The sequence below is a fragment of the Erythrolamprus reginae genome, chromosome 1 (genome assembly GCF_031021105.1).
Source record: "Erythrolamprus reginae isolate rEryReg1 chromosome 1, rEryReg1.hap1, whole genome shotgun sequence".
Lineage (NCBI taxonomy): Eukaryota > Metazoa > Chordata > Lepidosauria > Squamata > Dipsadidae > Erythrolamprus > Erythrolamprus reginae.
The window spans coordinates 126,152,098-126,179,218 of record NC_091950.1 but is presented as its reverse complement, the minus strand read 5'-3'; the positions used below and the strand labels follow the sequence as shown (position 1 = coordinate 126,179,218).

The 27,121-nt window shown below is 38.6% G+C and overlaps 1 protein-coding gene across 2 annotated transcripts in view; it reads left to right on the top strand.

Moving 5' to 3' along the window:
* The first annotated feature begins 5,552 nt into the window (after positions 1–5,552).
* The window catches only part of ABCC8 (ATP binding cassette subfamily C member 8), a 79,103-nt gene continuing 57,534 nt past the window's right edge, over positions 5,553–27,121 (top strand). Inside the window, exons 1-10 of one of the 2 annotated variants that reach the window (XM_070764169.1) lie at positions 5,553–5,975; positions 8,140–8,281; positions 9,213–9,334; positions 12,380–12,546; positions 13,511–13,753; positions 14,566–14,748; positions 19,795–19,959; positions 24,004–24,159; positions 24,475–24,609; positions 25,120–25,282. In XM_070764169.1, coding sequence (XP_070620270.1) covers positions 5,828–5,975; positions 8,140–8,281; positions 9,213–9,334; positions 12,380–12,546; positions 13,511–13,753; positions 14,566–14,748; positions 19,795–19,959; positions 24,004–24,159; positions 24,475–24,609; positions 25,120–25,282 — 1,624 coding nt within the window. In that variant the 5' untranslated portion in view covers positions 5,553–5,827. The remainder of the gene's footprint in view (positions 5,976–8,139; positions 8,282–9,212; positions 9,335–12,379; positions 12,547–13,510; positions 13,754–14,565; positions 14,749–19,794; positions 19,960–24,003; positions 24,160–24,474; positions 24,610–25,119; positions 25,283–27,121) is intronic. The other variant, XM_070764177.1, reaches the window with a different exon arrangement.

The window sequence follows — 27,121 nt, the reverse complement described above, 5'->3', positions numbered from 1 at the left end:
CAGTTCCCCCTCTTTTGACTCAGTCCTCAGGCTGAATAGGACGTGCGTTCTCCTAGTGCTCCCATTCTTCTGAGGTTTCTTCACCATCTATCACTGACAGATCAAAACGTGAGTTTTCTCCCCAGCTGACCTACCACCAGAGTCTCTGGGTTGAGCAGGTGGGAGCTTCAGCTCTCACCGTTTGCCAAGCTGAGGGCTGCTGGTTTGAGGGGGTTCCCCTCTCTCTTCAGACTCTGAGAATCACCCCGGCCACATTATTCTGGCTTTGTGTGAGGCATGCCTGCCTGGTCTCATCAGTGCTTGCTGTCTTTTTAATTGCTTGATCTCTGTAGCCCTTGCACTCATGGGACTAAAAAGGCCAAGGGAGCTTTTGCTTCATTACTGCTCAGCTAGGGCATGACAGCCAGGACTGGAGCAATCTCGCTCATGCAGCTGACTTGTCACTACCCTCTGGACTAGAGGTCTCAGCCCCTCATACTGGTGTTCGCCACTTAATCTTGAGATTGGCTATGACAGCCCAGACTTAAACCTTCACTGCTGGAGCTATTTCTTTTAAACTGATTAAAAACTCATGGTTCCAAGAATGTTAAATTGATTACAAAAGTCAGATAAGAATTACTGGGCATTTACCACTATTTATTTAATGTTTGGAAACTACCTCTAGAGTCCTTATTTAAGTATGTACCGTATTTTTTGGAGTATGAGACACAGATTTTTACCTCCCAAAAGAGGATAAAAACTTAGGTGTGTCTTATACACCAAATGTAACCCCACCCACCTAGCCACCTTCACCCTTTGGCTTCTGCCTTCCAGCAATTTATCTCCTTGCAGCAAACAGAGCAGAGCCTAATTAGCCCAAGCTAAATTAAAAGTGAAACAAACTGCAAGGAGGCAAATTGCTAGGAGGGAGAGGCAGAATTTTATTTTTTGTGTGTGTGCTAATCAGTAGTTGAAACTGGATGCAAGGAGATAAGTCAATAACTATAAATGTGTATAAAATGTTCAAATTATTAGACTTATTTTTTAAGGACTGTTTTATTATTGTTCTAGAAAACTTAACGAAATGAACAAACTTTTTAAAATAAATGCTTGGTCTGCAGAAGCCCAGTGCTATTGTATCTTCTTTTAAATAGCACAGAATAATGTGTACTTCAAGAAGGCCACATCAATTTTAACAGCATCTGTACAAGTATAATCTGAAATGTAACAGTGTCCTGTTTAGTATTAAGATAAGGCAGCCGAGTTAAACCCTACTTAGTCATGTTTGGAGTAGATCTATTTAAATAATTGGGAGGTGTTAGTGTTAAGAAAACTTTCTGGCATTAATATACTCCACCATAATATACATTTCTCCAATTCTTTGCTACTTCTATGGTTCAGGCACACATGCACAGATATACACAGCAAACAGTGTATATCATCTGTACAGTTTGCTATTTGCTGGGATGCAGAGGCACAATTTTTTCCCCTTGTTTTCCTCCCCCAAAACTAAGGTGTGTCTTATACTTTGAAAAATACGGTATATGTTTATAAGCTGGTCATAGAAATCAGGAATATAAGAACCAACTTATTGGGACTATGCATTTTGAAAAAGATTCAAAAATACTTTGCACCTTTTTCCAAGCAAGACATCTATCTCAGGCAGGAAAAATAATCAAGATGTAATACAAGCTATGTCATGATACACATACAGAGATGCAAGGCTTTGATCCTATCGTTGTGGCAACATCTTTGACTTTTTTTACTCTCTCTTTGCAGACATCCCTGATTTAGCAACTATGTATTAAAGTTGTGCCTTGATTTTCCATTCCATATGAGCCTGGGGGGAAAAACTGCTCCCTTTCTGGTCTTCAAAAGCTGGAGGCCAGCTGCCTTCTTTACCATTTTCTCTTAAAGGAAAGAGTGGATACAGGACAAAAATAGATCCAAGGAATCTACTCTTAAGGGAGATGCATGAGTAGTAAAGATATGCACGTGGGAACCAAATCAGTTTTAAAGCATGAACAGCCCTAGGAATTGTAATCTTACATACATTTGGGGTAAAATGTATTCTGAAAGCCCATGTTTGAACCTGGAGGCAAAAAAAAAATGCAGGAAGGAACAAAATACAAAAGAGACAAACTGGCTGGCAAAAATCTTTGAATAAAAGAACATGTTTTAAAGCAGCAGCAAGTATGAAGAGAATGAGCCAGATTATTAAAAACCTGGATTTTAAGACTTTACTTGTCTCTTTCATAAGACTGCAAAAAGAGTAAATGCAAAAACATACAGTAGCCCCAAAGGAAAACAAACTGTGCTTAACTTATATTAAGAATGCTGTTGGCTCACATGTCATAAGGTAATCACGCTGACGTTGCTCTCCATCTGGATACAATGTGATTCAGCTTATTTACACCTCCTTGAAATGACAGCAGAAATGAAAAACAGACCAGAGTCAACATGCAAGCCAAGCTCACTCCCCAACAGACGCAGCATCTTTTATATACATATGTTTCTAAATAAGGTACTGCAGAAAATTTCCACTGACCCTTGAATTATCACATTGCTATCAGAAACCCTGCTCTTTTGCAAGGTCAGTGCCTTGTTAACTTCATACATGAAGACTTTATTCTGTCCAAGCTCTGGAACTTCCTAGAAATTTTCCACAAGTGAAAAGAACTGTAGTTTGTTCCAGAAAATCATTTTCCTGCATCCTAATTAAGACCATTAAGTATTTTGTCATAAGAAAGTTACACAACATGCTTGGCATGATGGGAATATCTTAAAACTACAGCATACTTTAGAATCAGAATAATAACAAGCTTTCAGATTTGAGTTTCCCCAGTTGTGCCAATATGATCTCTAATAAATTGTAACTTTGAGGAAATCCAAGCCTCAGAGGGTTTTTTCCCCCCTTTGGTGGTCTTACTTGGAACCCTGACAAGAAGTAATTGAAACCAAATATCTTGGATTTTATTTAGCAAACTTACATAGATGATAGCTATGCTTATTGGGATGAGGATGGGAAGAGGCTTTCTTATTATTTTTAAATTTATATTTCTTCTTTTTATCTTGTACCTTTCCCCCTTTCTTTTCTAGTTTGTATTACCTTTTAGTATTGTAATTAAAATTATCTTTTTAAACAGTTAGTTGGAGCAGGATGGCCATTAAGGATGATTATGCCAAGACTATCCGTAGAATGTTTTTGCTGTATTGAAAGTGTTGCAGCTTTATAATTTGATGTTTCCTTCTGTGAACAACAGGCTTTCTGGAAGTAATTCTGCAATATTATCGGGACTCCCAAATTCAGAAGCAGATTGTGAGAGCAAAAGGATTGAGAAGTGTGATATAATGTCACAGTATAAAAGCTATTTTGTTCTACTTAAGGGAATTTAAGAATCTTATGTTTTATTCAACAAAAATCTGATTTCTTTCTTTAAAAAATGTTAGGATTCAGATATTTGTTTTGGATAAGAATTAAGATACTGATGAGGGTTAATCAGAGAAATGAGAAAGTATGAAGATGCCTGAAAGGAGCTGACCTTTGTGCTGAATTTTTACCAGATATGTAATCAGATGAATTTGCTAAGATCCATGGCATTTAATCCAAACCTATAAGAAAGTGGGCTTTATTTTTTATTTTAATAGGGTAGAATCATATTCTCATACATATTGTAGGAACTTTAAGATGCGTGGACATCGAACTACAGAATTCTCCAAAGAGCATGTGATATTCTGTGGAATTCTGGTAAAATCCATATATCTTACAGTTATTGAGGATGAGAAACACTGAATTAAAGAAACAAGACTTTAGGTATGGAGGGTATGTTGGGAAACATTTGATGACAACTGACAACAGGGATAGGAATATGCAGTGTCAGCTGTCATGTTAGTCTTAGGACACCAAAAACACCGAAGAGCTGCCATAAGCACTGAGGATCTTATCAATGCTTCGATGGCTTCTGAGTTTTCAGCATTAGCCATACATCATCAATGATATCTCTTCAGTTGTTAAAGGGAAACATAATTTGCAAAACAAAAACACAATGTGAAATTTTGAGAAAGAAAAATTATGACTGAAGTTTTTGAAAGACTGTTGAAAGAGCACATATGTGCTCTCTATAAGTATTGTCTATATTGTTAGAATATTCAGGTGTAGTAATTTAGTGTGAATCTAGAACTTTTATAATCTTTTAACCATAATTTTATTTAATATCTTGCCTTTCATTCAGTGCTCAAGATCATATACAGTAACAAATACTCCCTCTTCTTTTTCCCCACAACAACCCCTATATAAGTTGGGCTGAGTGAAAATGACTAACCCAAAATAGCTCAATGAACTTCCATGACTGAAGATGTACTAGAACATACTCTAACACAGAATTTAAATAATCAAAATATTATTCTAAATAATCTGATATCAGATTATTTCTGGCATTAAAATCAGATATATTTTCTTAAAGCTTTGAAAGTGAACTTTCTTCAAACAACATTCAATCTGATTTAGCCCTAATTGAGCTGCAGTGGTTAGAGTGTACTACTGTACTGCAAGTTCCACCTCTATGTTGGTTGAGGCAGGCAGGATTCCCTTGGGTACCATTTGTTGGTGGTCAAGGGAAAGGGAGGGTTTTGCCTTCTCTTTCTGCTCAAGATCCCCATGGACAATTGGTGGGCCACTGTGTGACACAGAATGTTGGGCTCGATTCAGCATGGATCTTCTTATATTCTTTTGATTGCCGGCTGCCTGCAATGTGGCAGTTCAAATCTCACCAGGCTCAAGGTTGACTCAGCCTCTCATCCTTCCAAGATCAGTAATATGAGGACCCAAATTGTTGGGGGCAATATGCTGACTCTGTAAACCACTTAGAGAGGGCTGTAAAGCACTGTGAAACAGTATGTGAAGTCTAAGTGCTATTGCTATTATGAGATTCCATTTTGAAAACTCTGTGTGTAAGATCATATGCCTTTGTAATGTCACTACCCTCTTTCTTAAGAAAAACAACTATCTCAAGAAAACGCTTAAGCAATAAATACGATGGCAGTGGCGTTTCATTGTGCTGCTATTCATAGTGCCTCAGTCAGCCGAGGCATTGAAGGTGCATGTGAGTGAGTGAGTCTGTGGCGAGTGTAGCTGGACTTCACTGACACCGGGCCAAATTCCGCCGAAATATCCTAATGACAATTGACGCTTCACTACACTTTGCGGTCCCCCTTCCAATTTTACTATGCACACTAATCTCTCTCCCTAACCCTCTCTGCAAAGCGGCTACGTTTTCCCCAGGCAGTCGAGGTTCCAAAGGGTCAAATTCAATCGCCCGTCAGCACTGAAACTATTTACAAACAGAGGACGCGGGCTTTCCCACGCACGAACGCTTGACCCCAAAGGAAAGGAGGTGAGGCCAGTCTCCCGGCCGACGTGAGAGGAAGCGGCTCCTTTAAATACCGGGCTGCGCCTCCTCTTTTCCCTCAGCTGCTCCCGGAGCTGCGGCGAGACGAAAGCGCCCGGTCCATTGTTTTGGGGGGGAAAGCGCAGGCGCGCGCCGCTTTTAACCATCTGGTGCTTTCGCGCCTCCGGTTAGCGCATGTCTTCTGTCTTCCACCTCACCTGCCGACCCACCGAAAGGCAAGTCCGGCGCGCGTCTTCTTAAGCAAGGTACCCAGCGCGTGCGCGCACGCGCGCGAGGAAACGCCACCCGGCAGCCTTCCGATGGCTTTCTCCACGCGCGGGTGGGCCGGGCCGGCCGCCGCTTCCCTCAAGTAAAGGCGCGGGAAGAGGCAGGAAAAAAGCCAGGAGCTCTTCAGCCGCACTTTGTGCCCGTCCGGTCCGGCCTCCTCCTCCTCTTCCACCATGCCTTTGGCTTTCTGCGGCAGCGAGCAAAACTCGACCCCCTACAAGGTGACCGACGGGGTGCTCAACAACGGTTGTTTCGTGGACGCCCTGAACGTGGTGCCCCACGTTTTCCTGCTTTTCATCACGTTCCCCATTCTCTTCATAGGTGAGCGCAGCTCTGGGAGGAGGGAGGGGAGGGGAGGGTGCGTTTGGGTGTAAATGCTTTTTGAGTGCGCCTCCTTCCCGCCGTTTGCAGCGCCCACGTTCCCCAGTTCCCGGTCCTCTTGGTGTCCGGAGGACGGGTCCACTCTGCTGGGCTTGCGTTTCTGGGTCACCTTCCTTGGCGTCGCCCATCTCCAGCGGGGCGCAGGAAGCAGGAGGATCCGGCTGCTAGTTCGCACAGCTCCAAGGAACGTGCGAATTGAAATAAGCCAACTGCATGGAGCTGACCTGCTTTCTTGCCTCAAAAGCTATTCTCCCCCCCCCCAAAAAAAACCAAAAAAACCCAAAACTAGGCTGCGTTTTTATTTATTTTTGAATGGTATTCGACGATGCTTGCAGTATTTGCAAAGAGCAGCATTTGATTCCACTGAACCTATTGAAGATCCACTGAACCTATTGAAGATCCACTGAACCAATTGAAGATCCAGCGAAAAGACTGGATGGAACCCACATCCTATCCATGCCATTGGTTGCCAAAGAAGAACTTGGGGAAGAGGAGAAAAGCAAAAGAAAGTTTTTTGAGTTAGATTTTTTTTTCCTTTCTCAAGAGTCTGTTTTCCCTGGAGGAAGGAAAACAAAACGTTTGGATGCAAAACAAAACATTTTGTTCTTCTTCCTCAAGGAAAAGCAGTCCAAATGCCTTTTGAGAAAGAAAAAAAAAGACCAACTATTTTTTAGACAACTATGACCTGTATTACTGACACCACTGACCTGCTTTCTTCTTTTACTTTTCTCCTCACCAAGCAATTCTTTGGCAGCTGATGGGGTGGATAGGATGTGGGTTCCAATAGGTTGAGTGGAATCAAATGTTGTTCTTTGCAAATAACGGCAAGTATTATCACCTATCATAAATGGAATGGAATGACCCGCAGTGTGAAATGAAATTGAGCACAAGGTTATGGTGACTTTTAAAGGAGAGAATCCAAAGTAGAGGGAAATAAGAGAAAATAAACTCACTCTAATGAATACATGAGGATATATTCCTCAATATATGAGAGATGATAGGATCTTTAAGGTGATAATTTCTTCTGCTTGCTTCCTTATATTTTCCCACCTTTTCCAATGTGTGTGTGTGTGAGATAGATAGATAGATAGAGAGAGAGAGAGAGAGAGAGAGAGAGAGAGAGAGAGAGAGTGAGTGAGTGAGTGAGTTATTGGGGAAGGACTGCATGGAATACACAGTTTTAATTAGTAAAAAAGAGTTTTCTATCTGAAGACAGATATTTTCTTTAGCATTTCTTAATTTTAAACTATTTGTACAAGTGTACAGTGTTGCTTTTGGTAGATGGGTAGCTATATCGATTTGTTTAATAAATACAATAAAATTAAACATTTTTGCAGTTCGTACACTAATAATTTCTGCTGTGAGTATGTAACAAAATATTCCAAGGAACCCTTGAAGTGTTAGAACTTTTAATAAAATATTTTGAATTAGATTCTGGAGCTAATGAATCCATAATCACTGACGAATTATTTTGACAAGAATTATTTTTCTGACTTTTTATGCTTTATAAGGCATAAGGCATGCTTTATAAAGAGCACCAAAGGCTACCTTCTTTGATGTTGCATTTTCCACCCTTAGTGGTTCACTGATTGTTTATAGCAGGGGTGTCAAACTCACGGCCCATGGATGTGTCACACACTCGCCACACCCACACCCAGTTTAGCAAAGAGGGGGGAGTCACGATACATCATGTAATGACTGACGCCATGAGTTTGGCACCCCTGGCTTATAGCATCTCCACATAATACATTTTTTTGTTTGTAGAAAAAGTGTTCTTCATAATCATGATGTATGTTTGTTCATTATTTTAATCTGCCCAACAAATTTTCTGTATGAATTACAAAAAAATTGCTTTATGGTGGTGGGGTTTCTACAAAATATAGTATCAATGCAGTATCAGTGCCAAAGCTAATCTATAATCAAGTATTTCCGACTTCTGTGCTTTTAAAAATCTCTTTTAATTTATTTTCTAAAAACTCCCAGAAAAAATTAATATATTTATTTCTGAATTTAGGATGGTTAGGACAGTAAACTGGATGCGTTGTTTGCACAAAAATGTTAAAATAAAGGTGATCATTTGGTTTTTGGCTTTATTTTATATTAGGATGGGGAAGTCAAAGTTCCAAAGTTCATATCCATCATAGCACTTGGCTTCATTTTCCTGGCCATAATTTACGGTGGATTTTGACTTTTATCCTTTTGTTTGTGCTGGTCTGTGAAATAGCTGAAGGGATCGTGTCAGATGGGTAAGAATACATTATAGGTATTATTTTATTCTAATATAACTTGTTGAACTATTTTGTCTGTTAGGAATTGAATCTTAATTTCACTGTGATTAGCTTGTGACATGTATTCCAAAAATAAATAAATAATAACTAATGTTGTATTAGTTATTAGTTTAAAAAATGCACATTTTTAAATTTTATTTTGCTTGTCACTTTGTTGTGGATATATTTTCTATAGTGTAATTTCCGTACCTATAAAAGTTCATTATATCCAAATAGAGAGGAGGAAATTCACTTGTCTCAACGTGTATAAATCTGAATCCAAACTATTTAAAAGGCGGTGTGATAAAAAGTTTCCCCCCCAATAAATAACTTCAACCTACAATGCTCTTCACTTTAAAATATATGATAAGACCACACTGCTAGAAAGGCAAAGATTACCAACTTTTAAAATTGTAATTCTGAAGAAACAAACACTTGATATTCTAGGAATATGGAATAGTTATGTTAGTGTCATCCCATCCACATTGGGGACAGGGGAAGTGTATTTTTACTAATGATTTCTTCTATTGGTAGGGTTTTTACACCATATATCACACCATGCAGAAGGATTATCTAAGCAGTTTGGTCTGGTTTGCACAAACTGCTTTTTATTGATGTTTAAATTATACTTTATCTGTTTGTGATTCTCCACTAAAACTGAATATAACAGTTTCTTTTTAACTATTGTTTTAAGTGTAACACATCCTTACTCTGAGTAATAAAGGGAAAAAGTGGGGTTATATAATATTTATCTTAGCTACTATAAATCTGATATGCTCCTTTATGTGTGAATATGAAAATGTTCCACCTGGAGAGAGATGGAGCTACACAAATTGTTTTATGTATAAGCATTAATATTTCTCTTTGAAAGAATGAACCTACTTAATAATACATGTTTCACTTTACTTAGGATTTCAAAATCTGGCCATTTGCACCTATATATGCCACCAGGGATGGCATTTTTGGCAGCTGTCACATCCATTGTTTATTATCACAACATTGAAACATCAAATTTTCCAAAATTATTGATAGGTATGTATTAGGAATGTGGATAGCAAGCTTGGGAACATAATGCTTAATTAGATAAGCCTTTGATCTTCATATGCTCTTATGAAATTACCTGTATTAAAGACAAAAGTGCATACTGCAACATTGCAAGAATTTAGAATAGTTTCCTAATTTTCTGAGAAATATTCTTGTCTCACAGGTTTAATTGAAAGTAAGTGCCTACTTCTCCAAGATAACATATTTTCTTGTAATATAGTTTGATGTTAAAACATGAAACATTACGTTTATGCGTCTGCATTTTTTGTTAATAGTGCTGTATGCCATATATTTATTTATGGGGTTTTGCTGTCATTTCAATGAATTCTAGGCACTGTACAAGATAATGTATAACAAAAATAATACTTTATATATTTTCACATTTTCAAAGAGTTACATAAAGCATTCATTTCCACATTGCAAGCGTATAGTTATCTAAATTTCATGTGTTGTTAGTTATATCTTAGAATAAAAGATGAAGATTTCATTAACCAGAAATGTATCAGGGAGATTTCTGATAACATTATATAATGCAATTGCTCAGATTCTCTCAAAGTCCCTGTTGTTTCCTACTTCGATTTCTATGATCCTAAGTAACTTACAAAGATTAAAATCTACAATCTAATAAATTAAAATGACAAAACAATTAGCAAGATCATGGGAGAGACATAACAGTTAAAGAGCAAACAATATTAAGGTGCCCGGTCTAGGACACTTATAGCTTCTAAGTAGCCTTTTCAAAGGACATCTCATGTAAAATGCCATGAAGTGCTCTAATTAAGATGTGATTGACTATGGATAATGCATCTCCAGAAAAGGACACAAGTAGCACAGCAGAAGAGTCTGTACATTTCTGGCTACAACTACTAGTTGTCTACAATTTGAGGAAAGCTGTAAGTGCAAGTAAAAAAATCCAGATTGCACATTTGTTTTATCTGGGGAAATGTAATCTCTTCTACAGTTGAAGTTATAATGTCTTCAGAACAGGATGATCCATGAATGTACTTGCTAGAGTGAGCTTCTCTTCATTTCTGCACATACAGCTGTGCTTTTTTGGGATTGTTCCTTCACCCTTGGTTTCCACTTGGTTCTCAGGTCTCACCTGTATCTCCAAGTAGCTTTAACACATACAGGAGTCGCACCCTGGTAAACCATCTCAGCATTGGGCCAAACCAGGGAAGAATAGCCAATTTCAATTTGTCTATTCCAGTGTGCATAGTCTGACCTGGCAGATTGAGGAGGCAACACTGACTATTGATCAAGAAGACAGGGCCTGCAGTGTTTTTGAACACTAAGAGTACAAGAAGACACAGGCATTTTGATCTTGATGCATCAAGAAAAGTCACCAGCCTCTCTTGTTCATGCCATTAGGTTTAGGTTTCTTCTGCCAATTGAATGGGGCTGCCCCTGTGCAAAGAAATTGACTTCAGAATCACAAAAACTAGGTTATGAGTCCCCTTTGTGCTAGACACAGCCAACACAATGTCTGTATTTTCACAAAGCTGAAAGTCTGTGGTTATCCATTCTCTCCTATATGAATATGAGTCCTGAACTCACATACCAACAAAAAACAACTGGAGAAATATCACATTCACACTCATTGGTGAGACTATGTCTCCAACATGAAGGTCTTGGATCATGTAAAGTCCAACAGCACTGATTCCCTGATAACTGAAGTTCAGAAGTGGTAGGTGGAACACATAATCACAAGGAACAATTACTACATGCTTTGCCAGCTGCTCTATGGTATATTGGAGACTGGGAGGAGATATCAAGAATGTCCATGCAAGCACAACAAAGATGCTGTGAAGAAAATCTTATGCCATTGTGACTCCAGCCAAGGCAACTAGACCTGCAGCTACTGACGGATGATCCTTATACTATGAAGCCTCCACCAGTTTTGTAGACTGATACAACCAAAAATCTGATAATATTGGAAGAGGTGGGAAAGGGTAGGGTTAGTTAACACTGGTAAACAATGCAGATTTTCTAGTAGCCATTATAATCTAATTTATTTATACTACTCAAAAAAATAAGGGGAACACCTAAACAACATAATATAGCTCCAAGTAAATCAAACGTCTGTGACATCAAACTGTCTGCTTAAGAAGCAACACTGATTGACAATAAATTTCACATGTCAGCACATTCAACTTTGTACATAACAAAGTATTCAATGAGAATATTTCATTAATTCAGATCTAGGATGTGTTCTTTGAGTGTTCCATTTATTTTTTGGGTGCAGTGTATATTTATAATCTTTGGAGTGTGTTGTGATTCAGCCTGAGGCTCCTCAGAGACCGGCTGGATCTCTGCCGGATCCATGCCCAGAGGAGGAGGACAGTGAACAGGAGGGGGAGGACCAGGCAGACGGAGAGGAACATCAGGAAGAGGAGGAGGGAGAGCAGCCTGAGATCCCCGGGGGGGGCTTTCCCCAGCTAGTAGCCTGGATTCATTGGATGAAGACGCACAGGCTATAATAGACATGAGGCAGCGAAGAGCAGCTCAAAGACGGGGCCAATTAGAAAGGTATTTCCATCCCTGAATTGGCAACAGCTGGGTTTGGGTGTGGTTCTCCTCAGCAGGGTTGAAAAGGCAGGCCCGCCCTTACAGTCTTGTGAAGAGTTATCAATTGGGAGTCCTGTGACCTTGCTTCGATTCTCGGCATCTCTGATCTTGGCTTGTGGCCTAGAAGTCTGGAAGACTTGAGGGAGGTGTGGGTTTTATTATCTCCAGCGTTGTTTTTGCCAGCAAGAATCCTGTTTTATTGCCTGGCCTTCGTGAAACCTCTGTGAAGCTTCATAGCGTTCCTGTCTGTAAGAACAGTTTTTGTTACCTGTGTTTGCTTTGAATTATATAAACTGCCTTTGCTTTTTACCAGTGTGTCTGCCTACTCTTTTTGGTTGGTTTTGGCGTCTGGGGGGACCCAGACAGAACAGAGTGTAGATTCTTTAAAAAATAATTTAATTGTGTTTGTCTTCGGTAATTTGTCTTATCAGCATCTCAATTACCTTTTTTTTAAATTTTCAACAGCCTTGCTATTTTATTGGACTTTGGCTTTTATAACCAAAACTATCAAGTTTGTCAAATTTTGTGATAATAATATTGGACCACGCCAGCTTCGATTCTGCCTCACAGCACTCTTGGTTGTACTTTATGGAATGCTGCTAATTGTAGAAATTAACGTAATCCGAATGAGGGTAAGAGTTAATTGTATGTGCATGATAACTCAGGGAAGAACAATAGGAGAGAAAACTAAAGAGGTAGGTTATTTCTACTTTGGCCTTCTGCTGGCCAGAACTTTAGCCAGCTGAAATAATTGTGAAAGATTTATAAAATTAGCTTGTTCCATAAGATGATGCCAAACAGCCTGGCACTCATTCATCAAAAATATGTCTGGAATCAGATTAGATAAATGATTCATATTAGTGGGAATTAATGGTGTTTACCATCAGTTACTTCCAGAACAATTCTCTAGTTCAAAATCTCTATGGATACTTTCCAGAGATTTTTATATACCTATTTTGTTAAATGGAAAGATAGGATGTCTTGTAATATCCAACTAGTTTCATTTAAATTATATATATGTTTTGGGCTGGCAAGTGATCAAGTTGTAAGCTGTGTAAGTCTAGCCTTAAATCAATTTATTTATAATTCAGATTATTTATTCTAAAAAAAGGAGGCAAAATGCACAAATTTCCTTCTTCTTCCATGTATTAATCTTACATATGATAGAAATTATAATTCAATACTCTGGAATTATTGGAATTTAAAGATGCTTATCTATCCAAATTGAGCTTAACTTTTGACTGCTAGGTTGAATAGCATCTAATAGAAACATAGCACTAATCTGACAAATATTTACTGTATCCTCAGTCATGAAACTATTGTAAATTAATTCTAGTTACTATGTTTTAAAAAAATATTTTACATTGTAAAAGTAATTTAGCCAAAGCATTTTTTTTTAAAATCACATTATTTGGTTTTAGAAAATATGCATTTTGCTGATTGAATAATCAGCAATAAAGAATCTCTTGATAAATGCAAACTATAAAATTCATGAGTTATTGGGTCATCTTGAGCAGGGGACTAGTTATAGAATAATTGTAATTTTATCTGCCTTCACATTTATTTGCTGATTCTTTTTGACTTTATGAAATTTAGAAATATATTTTCTTCAAAAAAACGAAAGAAGTAAAACCTCCTGAGGATCTTCAGGATCTTGGGGTCAGATTCCTGCAACCTTTTGTGAACCTCCTGTCCAAAGGAACATATTGGTGGATGAATACCTTTATTAAAACTGCCCACAAAAAATCCATAGATTTGAAAGCTATAGGCAAACTGCCTATTGCAATGAGAGCTCTGACCAATTACATGCGCCTTAATGAAGCTTTTCAAGCACAAAAGGTATGACTAAACAAATAAATTTCGTATTGTATAAAGAGAGAGCCCTCTTTTTAACACAGGCAAGCTACCGTATACACCTCTCTAAACAACATTTTTTAAAATATCGTTCAAATGTTTCTTTGTTGCCATTTATTTGTTTGTTTGTTTGTTTGTTTTGTCCAATACACAATAATACACAATGAGGGTTATAGAGGATATAATCAAGTAGAATGTATTAAAGGGAGAATAGAGGAGAAAATAAAGGAGTGAAATATAACTATGAGAGAAGAGCAGAAAAAGATATAGGTATAGAAGAGAAGATATACCGTATTTAAAATCAAAGTGAGTCTACTGTAAATTAAATCTATTTTACAGTCCTATTGGCGCAGTGGTTAGAATGCAATATTGCAGACTGACCCTGCCCATTGCCAGAAGTTCGATCCCGGAATGTTCAATGTTGACTCAGCCACCCATCTTTCCAGATCTGGTAAAATGAGGATATGTATTATTGGGGGAAATATGTTGACATTGTAAACCTGAAGAGAGGGTTAAGACTAAGTGATATAGCTATAAGAATGTTTTTTCTAACTTAACGTAATGCAAAATAGAGTAATTATGAGTTAGACGTAGCTAGATCTATAGTTGAAGAGTAAGACATGGCTTGGGATGGTAACTTTAATTCTTTAACCCCTTCTTCCATGGCCAAGAAAAGAAAACAGTTATTTTTTCAGGATTTATAAAAATATTTATGTGTTATGTATTTTAGAACACAACATTTTAAAAATATCACCGCTGGCTGAATTTAACAATGTTTTTTTTAAATTACTGGGCAGAATAAAGATACTCCATACCCACAAGGATCCAGAAGTATTTGGTCTGCCCTGTGCCATGGCTTTGGAAGACCTTTGGCTATAAGCAGCATTTTCCGTATTCTGGCAGATTTGCTTGGATTTGCTGGTCCACTTTGCATCTCTGGTATTGTTCATGAAATTGTTCATGTGAGGAAAGGAAATGAGGTACTTCCTTTGAATCATTTTTAAAATGTCTGCTAACTTTTTCTTGGTTCTAATCTTGTTAAATTCACTTTTTCTAAACTACAAGCTATAGAACTCACGGTCTTTGTCCTAATTATATGAGGGACTGTGGGTTTTTCAAATTTACTCCTGTTCTCTGAATGAGCCTTGGGGTAACTGATTCCTTTTCCTTTTTTGTGTGCGTGAGTGAATGAACGTGAGTGAATGAGTCACTCAGTTGTGGCCTTGATACTGTTCCAACTGGCACCAAGCCATAAGAAATGACCAAAAGGCTGTCAAAAAATAAAATACAGTATTTATACCAACAGTTACATTTTCCCATTCCCAGGATTATCATTTTCCTATAACAAAAAAGCTGCAGATCTTTCAGATAATCATGGCTCTCTTGCTCTCTCTAGCTCTCTCTCTCTCTTTTGCTCTCCCTCCAAAGCAATTAAGGAAAAAATAGATTCTGTTGTGACAAAACATTTCCATGGTAGTCTTGAAGGCTATCATATTGGAAAAACCACTAAGGGACCTGGTATTGCAATGTGTCTGTCTGTGTGTATAAAACAAAATTTTTGCTAATAATGAAATTTGACAGAAAAAATCATACATACATACATACATACATACATACATACATACATACATACATACATACATATATACATACAAAGAAAAATGTACTAAAAATAAATGCCCTTTGTTTTTATATCCCCAGCTAACCTGCTTCCCCTCCACCCTAAAAAGTTTTTAAAAATACAAATTCAAATAAAAACAAATTAAGAAATGGGCAATTTTTGTTCTAATTAATGAGGTTTGTTATCTTTGTAACAGCTGATTGTAGATATGCCGTAGTAAAAGGTTGGCATTTGTATAATAGAGTGGAAATAGATTAATTTCTATAATTGTAGCTTTTAAAACAATATATTTTCCAATTTTCTTCATCAACTCAGTATTTAGTTAGAGGAAACAACAATAATTTTGGACTATAGATTAAAATGATTAGGAAGAAAAAAGAAATAATGTAATTTATTATAGAGAGATGCTGCTTTAGCTCATATAACATATTTAAGGAGTAACCAGATTAGTGATTTATAGATCAATTTAGTGGTTTTTGTGGTAACACAAGACCTTTTAATGCTTTATCATTTATATAAGCATTATTAATATAGTGTGGCTATCTTCACCATTTAAATTACAGAGAAGGGCCCTTATAAAGAATGATATCAAACTATAATTAATTTGAAATTTAATTCTTTAAGTAAGATAATGCTTTACATTTTCAATATATTATTCAACCATATATTGATTTAGAATTTATGTGATGCTAACAATAGTTTTTTTTAGTAGTAGCTTTAGGCAGTATTAATCATTTATTTTTGTTTTAGTATATGCTAATAATGGAGCTTGTTTTGAATACACTTTGCTTCCAAAATTAGATGTAAGAATAAAATAAAGAGCAGATCACGTAGTAAGAAATATATTAAGATATACATGTAAACAGTCCAATGTAGGAGATGACAGAGCAGAGCCTGAGGGCGGGGGCAAATATATCATCAAGCTGGTGTCCCTATGCTATCAAAATAGGGGCACCAACTTGAGGGGCTGCCACAGGGGGACTGCTACAGAGAGGAGAGGGTGCCACAGAGAGGAGGGGGTCAGGCTGTTTTCCAAAGCACCAGAAGGCCAGACAAGGAACAATGGGTGGAAGCTGACCAAAGAGAAATTCAACCTGGAAATAAGGAGGAACTTTCTGACGGTGAGTGTTGAATTCAGATTCCCAATTGACGTTTAATGGCCAACGCACCCGTAGTTGGTCCACATGGCACCACCAGGCTCTGCCATTCACCAGGTCTATTATGTATGATTTGGGGCCTGTTATTTCCAGGACTTTCCCAGGTAGCCACAGGGAACCCACGGTGAAATTTCTTGCATATATTGGATCATTTATTTCAAATATTTTTATTTTCACCGAATTGAAATTTTTCTTTTTATTTGAGTAACTTGGGTGTAGCTAGTTGAGGACAGACCAGAGTTTCTGGCCCATTAGAAATGCCATAGGGCTTTTGCCTTTGGCTGTAGTAGGGGTTATGTTGTGTTATGTTGTGTTGCTAAGAGTTTGTCTATGCAGGCCTGCCAATCTCCCAGACTGATCTGGCCTAGAGCCTCCTTGGTGGCCCTAACTGTGCGTTCCGTTAGGCCATTGTTGCTTGGCTTGAAGGGAGAGATCAGCAGGTGTTTGATTCTCAGACTGGCTAGGAATCCTTCGAACGGTGTGGATGTTAGCTACAGCCCATTGTCTGAAACTATTATATCTGGCAATCCATGTGTAGCAAATAATTTTCTTAGGACTCTAATGAGCACCTCTGATGTCGTGCTATGCATTCTTTCTACATCTAACCAGTGATGGGCTGCTCCCAGAACAGGGGGATGCTGTTCCGGTGCTTAAGCACCAGCGGCTGTGTGCATGCCATGCACATGCGCAACTGGCGAGATTCTGGTGAAAATTGCTGGTTTTTTGCTTCCGCACATGCACGGAAGCAAAGAAGTCAATGCTTTTTGCTAAAATGTCACTCGCATAAGTACGATTGCACGAGATTTTGGTTGCTGCACAGGTGTAGCAGCCAAATTTCCCCACAGTGCCTAGAGCGGCAGAGCCACAGCCAGCAGCAACAGCACTGCCGCCGAGCTCCAGCCATCCGGCCTGCTCTCCTGTGCCACATGCCATCCTTAACACTCCTTAAAATTTCTCAGGCTTTCCTTCTTATCTTCTTTTCAGTCAAGTTCAGACAGCTGCACTTTCTCTTTTATAATCTACAAGTTGTTACAATTGTTGCAATATTTTCTCTCACCCATAGAGGGCTCTCTCTCCAATCTACAATATGCTCCCATCTGTTTGTCAAAAATATGAAATAATAGCATTAAAGCCACAAAATCGAATAATCCTTTCACCAATTTCTTCTTTCTGTTATTTTGGTTTCTCCAAATAAAATGTGTATCCAAAGTAAAAGGGACCTTCTTGGGCTTTAAAATTTTAGCTCCATTTTCCCCCCTTTGTACAGTTCCCAAATGCTAATTAGCTGCTGTTTTAACTTAGGGAAAATTCTTTAAAATTCCAAATTTAAAAGTTGCCTTTACCTGTAAGTTGGTCTCTTTCTCACCCAGCTCCAGCACTTTGTTCATTCACTGCTCCTGCATCTAAAATTGGGCAGATTGTCTCAGCTATGTAGTGGTCATTTAATAATGGCCGTTATCCCTGTTGCCAATCCAAAGAGCTGTCTCTGACTGCTCGAGGAACTTGCCTGCTCCTCTGGGTCATCTGAGATGCCTCTCCTTCTTCACTATCCTTTGGGGTGATTCTGGTCCGAAGACCCCCCGGCGATGGTTCATCAGGCTAGCTTTTCCATGTAGCTCATCAGCAGTTGAATGGACAAAAGTTCTGGAGCTGGGTGAGAAAGAGACCAACTCACAGCTAAAGTCAACTTTTACATTTTTTCTAGTGTGTCTTGCCATAAGGCTTCTGGTTTTCTCTCAGCTTCTCAAATAAATTCCAGAAGAGTCGGTTGAATAAAATTATCCTGATGCTTTTGCTTCCAGTCAAGGTTATTTTTGTTCTTCCATTGTAATACAAAACTATCACCAGATGCAAACAATCTCTTCAACCTCACCCAAGGGTGCTTGCATTATTGTGGACAAGCAAACTTCAGATGCTAAGTTTTAATCATTACTATTACCTCTTCGCTTTTAACTTTGGTTTTTATTAGTATTTAGAACAGACAAGTGATAATCTTATATGCAAAATGAAGCACTTGAAGATACTACAGTATGATTTCTAATTACCAGCATAATTCTGAAAATAGCAAAATGGCATTTTCAGATATGTGTCTAATATTACTAAAATGATCATGTAGCATATCATACAAAATAATATGTTCTATTAAAAAGTTGACACACAATTGTTTTTTATTTAAATTTCCCAAATTATATCCAGCATGAGCTAGTTGCAAAATTTACTTAGGAAAAGGAGGATTTTTGCAAAATTTACTTGGGAAAAGATTATAGGAGGATTTTTTTAATGCATCTTTGTTTGTTTTCTGAATACATTTCTGCATCTGAAGAAACATATTGTCAATTTTATTGTCTGCCCTGATTCAAATTATATGCTTTAAAGCATGAGAATGTATATATTTAAAAACTGACCTCATTTTGTCACGTTTTCTAAGATACCTGAATAAAATTCAGCAACAAAATGAAGTGCAATGCTTTAGAAAATAGAAATAATCCATGAGGACTTGTGGTTTTTGACAAATAAGACTGACTTCAATATGAAATACAATGAATGTTATTTTTAACCATAAAATTATTTTATAGAGAACCTGGCATTCTAATGTAAAGCAAAATTAGATTGTAAATTTACTAACTTTTCTATTTGCAAGACCTTGTTAAGTAATTTCAGCAATTGTTCTATGGCAGTGATGGCGAACCTATGGCACGGGTGGCACAGGTGGCACGCAGAGCCGTATCTGCTGGCACGCGAGCCATTGCCCTAGCTCAGCTCCAACGTGTATGTGTGTGCTGGCCAGCTGATGTTTTTGGCTCATACAGAGGCTCTGGGAGGGTGTTTTTGGCTTCCAGAGAGCCTCTGGGGGGGGGAATGGGGGGAAGGTGTTTTTACCTTCCCTCGGCTCCAGGGAAGTCTTTGGAGCCTGGGGAGGGCAAAATATGAGCTTACTGGGCCCATCATAAGTTGGGAAACAGGCTGTTTCCAGCCTTCAGAGGCCCTCCGGGGAGTGGGGGAGGCTATTTTCAGCCTCCCCAGGCATTGAATTATGGGTGTGGGCACTCGCGCATGTGCAATAGTGCATGCACACGCTCTTTCGGCACCCAAGGAAAAAAAGGTTTGCCATCACTGTTCTATGGCTTGCTAAAATATATTCCATTATTCCTCCCATTTCCATTGTGCATTTATGTTCTATTTCATTTAAGGAGTTCTTTAAAAATATAAGTTTTAAAAAGCGTTTTATTTGCGTTTTTTTCCTACAGACTAAAATAATGGGTGTTTTCTTCATCTCCTCTCAAGAGTTCTTGGCTAATGTTTATGTGTTATCAGTCCTCCTTTTTTTTGCACTTCTATTGCAAAGAACTTTTCTCCAGGCATCATACTACGTGGCCATTGAAACAGGAATTAACCTAAGAGGAGCAATACAGGTATTTCAAATATCCTACAGATTCATGCTGTGAAAGGTTTCTATATTACAGCTAATTTATTGGAAAAACATCTTATTAATAAAGTATAACCCCACAGAGGTGGTATATATTTGTATGGTATCAGGAAAGCTAACACTCAGATTGAGCTAATATTAATTGGGGATTCGGAGAATAAGTAAAAGAACTTCCTCAAATATCTTTAAAATAAAAAGAACAGAATTAGAAAAGGGACTATCAATGAAGATGACAATTTCCAGTGAAGCTGGCAATGTATAAAAGAAAAATCTGATGCCTTAATAAATGTATTGATTTTCATCTTAAATATTCAAAGTATTTAATGTCAAGTATTTGGTACTCAATGCATTTTACTATGATGGTGAGAGCATTAAAAATGCTCTTGATTTAAGGAATAAACTCCACTGTGACAAACTTTTATGTCCTTTCCTTTCATTATATAAGCTGCAGCTGTCCTGCATGGCTCCTGAAATTAATAGCTCATCTGATTTAAGCACAAATAGATCATGGCTTGGGTTTCTTTATTAAGAAAGAAAAAGAAACAAAAAGAGAGAAGGAAATTGAACCTCTAATACCAGAAATAGCAATAGTTAATTGCCAACAATAATTGTCACATTGAAAGTCAACCTGGTGTAGTGGTTAAACCACCAGACTGGAGACCACGAGACTGTGAGTTCCAGTGACACTTTAGGCACAAAGCCAGCTGGGTGACCTTGGGCCCATCACTTTCCCTCAATCCTAGAAAGAACATAATGGCAAAAGGCTTCCAAAAAAAAATTTCTTGCCAAGAAAACTGCAGGGATTTGCCACCAGGCATCAAAACTGTCCAAGGGCGTTAAAAACTTGAATTATTCTGTCACACTATCTTGTCATATTCATATTACTTTAAATATGATCTTGAAAAATATGATCTTGATTCAAGTTGGATAGGAGTGTCGTGGGAAGAGCTCAATTGGGATCAGCCCGCGTGAGCTTAAATGAGACTAACCACGGAGGTCGATGGAACTGAGCTACGAGGAGACCTTCATAACGAAGTTAACTTTATTAGAAAAGTAAAAAATGATTATACAGTGAACCCTCGAGTTTCGCGTCCTCAAGGATCGCGAAAGGGCTATTTCGCTAGTTTTCAACCCGGAAGTAAACTCCACCATCTGCGCATGCGTGCCCTTCCACGCATGCGTAGATGGTGGAGTTTCCCCGCCGGGCAGAGGCTTCCCTGGGTCTTCCCCCTCTTGCCCCGTAAGACCCCAGCGGCGGTGGGCTGGAGCGCGAGCTTGGGGCAGCCTAGCTCCGCTTCCCAGCTGGGAAGCGGAGCCGGCAACAGCGTGGGCGGGCGGGCGGCGCGCGAGCCGGCAACAGCGTGGGTGGGCGGGCGGCGCGCGCGAGCTTGGGGCAGCCTAGCTCCCCTTCCCAGCTGGGAAGCGGAGCCGGCAACAGCGTGGGCGGGCGGGCGGCGCGCGCGAGCTTGGGGCAGCCTAGCTTCGCTTCCCAGCTGGGAAGCGGAGCCGGCAACGCGCGCGCGCTTGGGGAAACCCCAGATCCGCTCCCCAGCTGGGGAGCAGCCCCAGCAACGCGCGCGCGCTTGGGGCAGCCTAGCTTCGCTTCCCAGCTGGGAAGCGGAGCCGGCAATGCGCGCGCGCTTGGGGAAACCCCAGATCCGCTCCCCAGCTGGGGAACAGCCCCAGCAACGCGCGCGCGCTTGGGGCAGCCTAGCTTCGCTTCCCAGCTGGGAAGCGGAGCCGGCAATGCGCGCGCGCTTGGGGAAACCCCAGATCCGCTCCCCAGCTGGGGAGCAGCCCCAGCAACGCGCGCGAGCTTGGGGCAGCCTAGCTTCGCTTCCCAGCTGGGAAGCGGAGCCGGCAACGCGCGCGCGCTTGGGGAAACCCCAGATCTGCTCCCCAGCTGGGAAGCGGCCCCAGCAACTCGCGCGCGCTTGGGGAAACCCCTGATCCGCTCCCCAGCTGGGGAGCGGCCCCAGCAACGCGCGCGCGCTCCCCAGCAACGCGCTGCGGCGGTGGAAGTAAAAACACCATCTGCACATACGCAGATGGTGTTTTTACTTCCGCACCGCTACTTCGCGAAAAATCGATCATCGCTTGGGGTCCTGGAACGGAACCCTCGCGATGATCGAGGGTTCACTGTAATGCCTGGAGCAGCCAAAAGCATGTCTTTACATCTTAAAGACTAGAATAGAAAGATGTCTGCTAGCCTTCTCTTCCTGCGTAGGAAAGGAAGTGAGGAAAGCAGGGATACATCATAGAAAGGGAGGAGCTACATTAACAAACAAGAGTTAACTATTTAACTACTGGATGTTTCTGGATGTCTTTGAAGGCTGTCAACCCACAGCGTGACAAGGAGTGTTTTTATACGTGTGATTTTGTGTGTGAAAGTCAAAGGATACCACCTTTTTAATGCATGTTGAATGTGATCCTTCCATTTTAAAAAGGAATGGAATCAAAGTATTAAATATACCATGTAGGCTTTTACTGATCTTTTTCTAAATGAACCATATTCCTTTTAAGATCAAATTGTTTATTAAATAAATAATGATGCACTGCTTTCTCAAACATAGTCTCTAGTAAATATTGGAAAGCAGTTGATCTGGAAAGTCTTAACAGCTGTAATTTTAACAGGAAGCTCCACTTGGGTAACAGTGAGAAATAAAGATTGACTTGTGTTCTGTATCCATGGTTACGGGGGTGTCAATCATTATTCAAATTACCTATTTGTAGTTAGTTTAAAATAATTGGTTAAGCCGCGCGTGGGAAAGTACAAACGTCTGTCAAAGCCGCAACTCCCAAAACCTGAGCCCTTTAACAAAAGGAAACCCGAGCTGCGTGTTGTTACATGTTGCTACAAAATGCTTTCTTTGTTGCAAGCTGTTGATTCCTAATAAACGAATCTGACCAAACCACTGCGTGTTCTCTCACAACCTAAAAGTGGCGACGAAGGTGGGAAGGCGTGTTCTCTCACGACCTAAAAACTTGTTTATAATTATCCTCTCATGTCAAATGAAGAAGACTCATGAAACCCTCACTGTTATTCTAAATTATAAGTCAGTGATAGTTAACCTTTTGGGCATTGAGTGCCCAAACCGGAATGCACATGCGTCTGTCCACACCGAAGCACTGAAAACCTGAAAACCAGCTGGCCAGTACCCCCATGTGTGGGGGCTATTTTCAGGCCGTTTTTTGAGCCATTTTCAGGGTGTTTGGGGGCCATTTTCAGACACATGCGCATGCTGGAAACCAGAAGAGCAGTTGCCAACTACACACATGTCCACAGAGAAGGCTCTGCATGCCACCTCTGGAATGCGTGCCATAGGTTCTCCATTACGGTTCTAAGCTCTGAAAGCTTTGGGGAACTATCCATTCTTGTGAAATTTGCTTTAAAATCCTTTAAACACCAATCTGTTTAAAATATCTGATAGATGTTAACATAGGAGTTCCATTTAAAATGGAAATTGGTCTAGCAGCGATAGTCCCATATTTCTCCTCATACACCCACAGGATTTTTGGGCCATCTATTTGTATCAAAATTCAAGTTCTATTTAATTTGAAATATTTATTACCAAAAATATCTTCTTGGGAATACATACTCCGACCTTTCTAAAAAAGATTTTCAATTTACTACTGACAGCATGACCCAGAGGTATTTTTTCAAGAAATAAGTAGACTTTCTTTGTTTTTCTGAAGAAGCTTCTTAGATGAGAAGCGAAACATCTTCAAGAAAAAACAAAGTCCAGTTGCCCCTTGAAAAAAAGCATATTTGAGACAATCATGACCTGGATGACCGAGAATCTCCATAGACACTCTCATATCATGGGATTAGCTTAATTATATAAAAATGCTGCAATAAAACTATTTGTATTAGATGTCCTGATGCTAGTATATAATTTCAGCATTCTCAATTTTCTTATCATCATAATGTTTTGCTATCATTGTGATTGGTTATAGATGTTATCAATATAGAACAAGGTGTTATCAATATGGAAATTTGCTTAATTAAAAGTAAACATTTTTATTCTAGACAAAAATTTACAATAAGATCATGCGACTATCAACCTCCAACATGTCTATGGGGGAAATGACCTCAGGTCAGATCTGTAACCTGGTTGCAATAGACACAAACCAGCTAATGTGGTTCTTCTTCCTCTGTCCTAATCTCTGGGCTATGCCTGCACAGGTAAGAAAATGAATGGATTATTAATTAATGTTAGCTCAGGGGAGCAGATGTCAATGTAAAATGTTTAACTACTACTCTTGCATGGGATCATGAGATCTAAGTTACTTGAATGTTCATAGCTTTTTTGCTCTAATTTTGTGGTTATCCTGGGGTGGAATATGCTTTCCTTTTTTGGAAGACAGCCTATATCTCTTCCAAAAATAACAATTGATGACATGTCTAGAATCCTCCCATTTTCCTGCATGCCCTTACCATCCAATTTTAGAATAGCTCCGATTCCATAAATCAATGTCCTTTCTCTTTTCATCATTGCAGATTATTGTTGGAATTGTTCTGCTCTACTACCTGCTTGGAATCAGTGCATTAATTGGAGCAGCTGTAATCATAGTGCTAGCCCCTGTCCAATACTTTGTAGCCACAAAACTTTCACAAGCTCAAAGAAGCACATTGGTAAGTTCTGCCAAGATTAGTATACCCATACAATTTCACAATTTCAGGGGTGACATTCAAATTTTTCCCCTACTGGTTCAGTGGGCATGGCTTGGTGAAGTCATGTGACTGAGTGGGTGTGACCAACTTGACATCACTCATGACCTGCAGCATCACAGGTGTGGTGGCACCATCCAACCAAGCCACGCCCAACAAGCCACGCCCATGGAACCAACAGAAAAGCTTGGCCAAGTCTTGCAGTATTCAACCTGACTGCTTCTCACCTCCTCATGTTTGCTTTGTGTATATGGGCCTGAGAAGGAGGAGGAGAAGGAGTGAGTGGGCAGAGAGGGGCCAGTCAGAGGTGTAATTTACCAGTTCTCCAAACTGCGCATAATCGGTGCCACTGGTCCTATAGAATCTGTCCAAACCTGCTGAATTTTAACTCTGTTTCAAACCTTAAATGAAGTATTTAAATAAAAATTATGATCACACTGTAAGGCAAAATTATTTTTTATGCCAATGGTCCAGGAATATTCCAATGAGAGATTGAAGAAAACAAATGAAATGCTTCGAGGCATAAAACTACTTAAGCTCTATGCCTGGGAACACATTTTTCATAGTAGTGTGGAAGAGACTCGGCAAAAGGAAATGACAAGTCTTAAATCTTTTGCTCTTTATACCTCTATATCAAGTAAGTAATTCACTTTTTGTCCCCAAAGTCAGTTTAAATGTTTATATAAATATAAATAGGTTTTCAGTTAGTTTACTACATATTTAAACGATTCAGTTCCATACCAAGAAAACTCCCAAGGCATTAAACAAATCCTGCATTATAGTCTTTGAAAAATTGGTTTTCAAAGGCAAGACCAACTGTATTTTTAAAAATGTAAATAAAAACAACCAATAGAATGAACTGTTGCTTGTATCTTTGTGATTTATATTAATATTGATTGTTTTCTGATTGCTTAAACAAATGTATCTTTTCTTTTATGAGCATATGCACCAAAAACAATCACACTTGGCCAATAAAGAAGTCCAGTCTAGTCTAGTCTATTTCTCTTGCTAGTTCGTCATCAAATCATTTGTTCCTTTCACCTGAAATTCCCCATGAATCCTCAAAAATTCAGTCCAATGGATTGGGCAAATTTTCTTGAAGATAAAAAGAAGAGAGATTAGATCCCATTACACAAACATTATTTATTTTTTTTAAAATATGAAAAAGGTTTCACTGTATTTTGGGTTTTACTTGAGTTTATCTTTTTAATGTTAGAAATTTATTTGTGCAACACCTTGATATTGAGATAAATATCCATTTTTCAATATTTTTAAAAATGAACAAAATGTGAAAATCTTCTCAATAGTCTTGAAGATTTAATTAAAATGCTTTTCAAGCAGCCAGATCAATATTAGTTAATTTGCTTGCATGAAGTAAAATCAAAATAGAAAGCTGTATCTCCAATAAATAGTTGGTTGACACTGTTATGTTATCATTATGCTAAACTACTCTTTACTCTTTTCAAATTGACTGGTTTATATGAAAATCATGATTTAAAAACTTCAATTTACACAGCATTCTAAATCCAACCAAAACAAACTCCAATATGGTATAACGTCTTCTTATCAGTGTCAATACAATAATCAAATGTACAATTGTAGATACATGGATTTTCTTTTGCATAATAGGTAACAACTATCTCAAGATAAGGATAAAGTGACTATAATTACCAGTCCTGTGTCATGAGATGACCAATTTCTTTTATTTTCCTATTGGGAATACATCTAGCTTTTAGGCCGATAACATGTTTAATCAATTTTACATCTGAATTGGAACTGTCATTGCAGATAGCTGTTTTATACCAATAATAGAGAATATGTGCATCTTAGGATCAAACTGTTGTGTTTCTTCCCATCTTTAAAGAGTATAAACAGACAAGTATTGTGTGTAGTTATAAAACATTTACAGCAGTTTTGCATTTTTCTTCCACTTAAGATAATGAAGCTAAGACTGAAATATTTTTTTTATTTTTGACAAATGTTAAAACTAAGAACCAAACATTTAATAATGCATACAGAAGTAATTGACTTGTAATTCCAGATGATCTTCTGAGGAGCAATTTAAATGCTAGTAGCTGTCTATAACTGAATTTTTTTCTCCCTTGTATAGTAAATAATGTATTATATATGTCAGAACTAAAAAGGTAGGTATACAAAGGAGACCATTTCTCCATGAAATTTAGTTGCCTATAATTCAGACCAAATGACTATTACTGTTTAACAGTTGTTTGGTATGAATAGTGAACTGAGCAATAGAAAAAGACAAAATGAAGTACATAGATATGTTGCAGTAGTAATCTTAATTTTAATAAAGTAATAATTTCATTGTAAAATAGTAATTTATTATAAAATAAATGGCCTGCTGAGGCTTATGAGAGCCAATTGTTAAATCTTCTAGAATCCTGTGTTATATAATATCAGACTAATACTGATTTTATAGGCTTATTTACCAAGAATTAACTTTCATTTGGTTGAA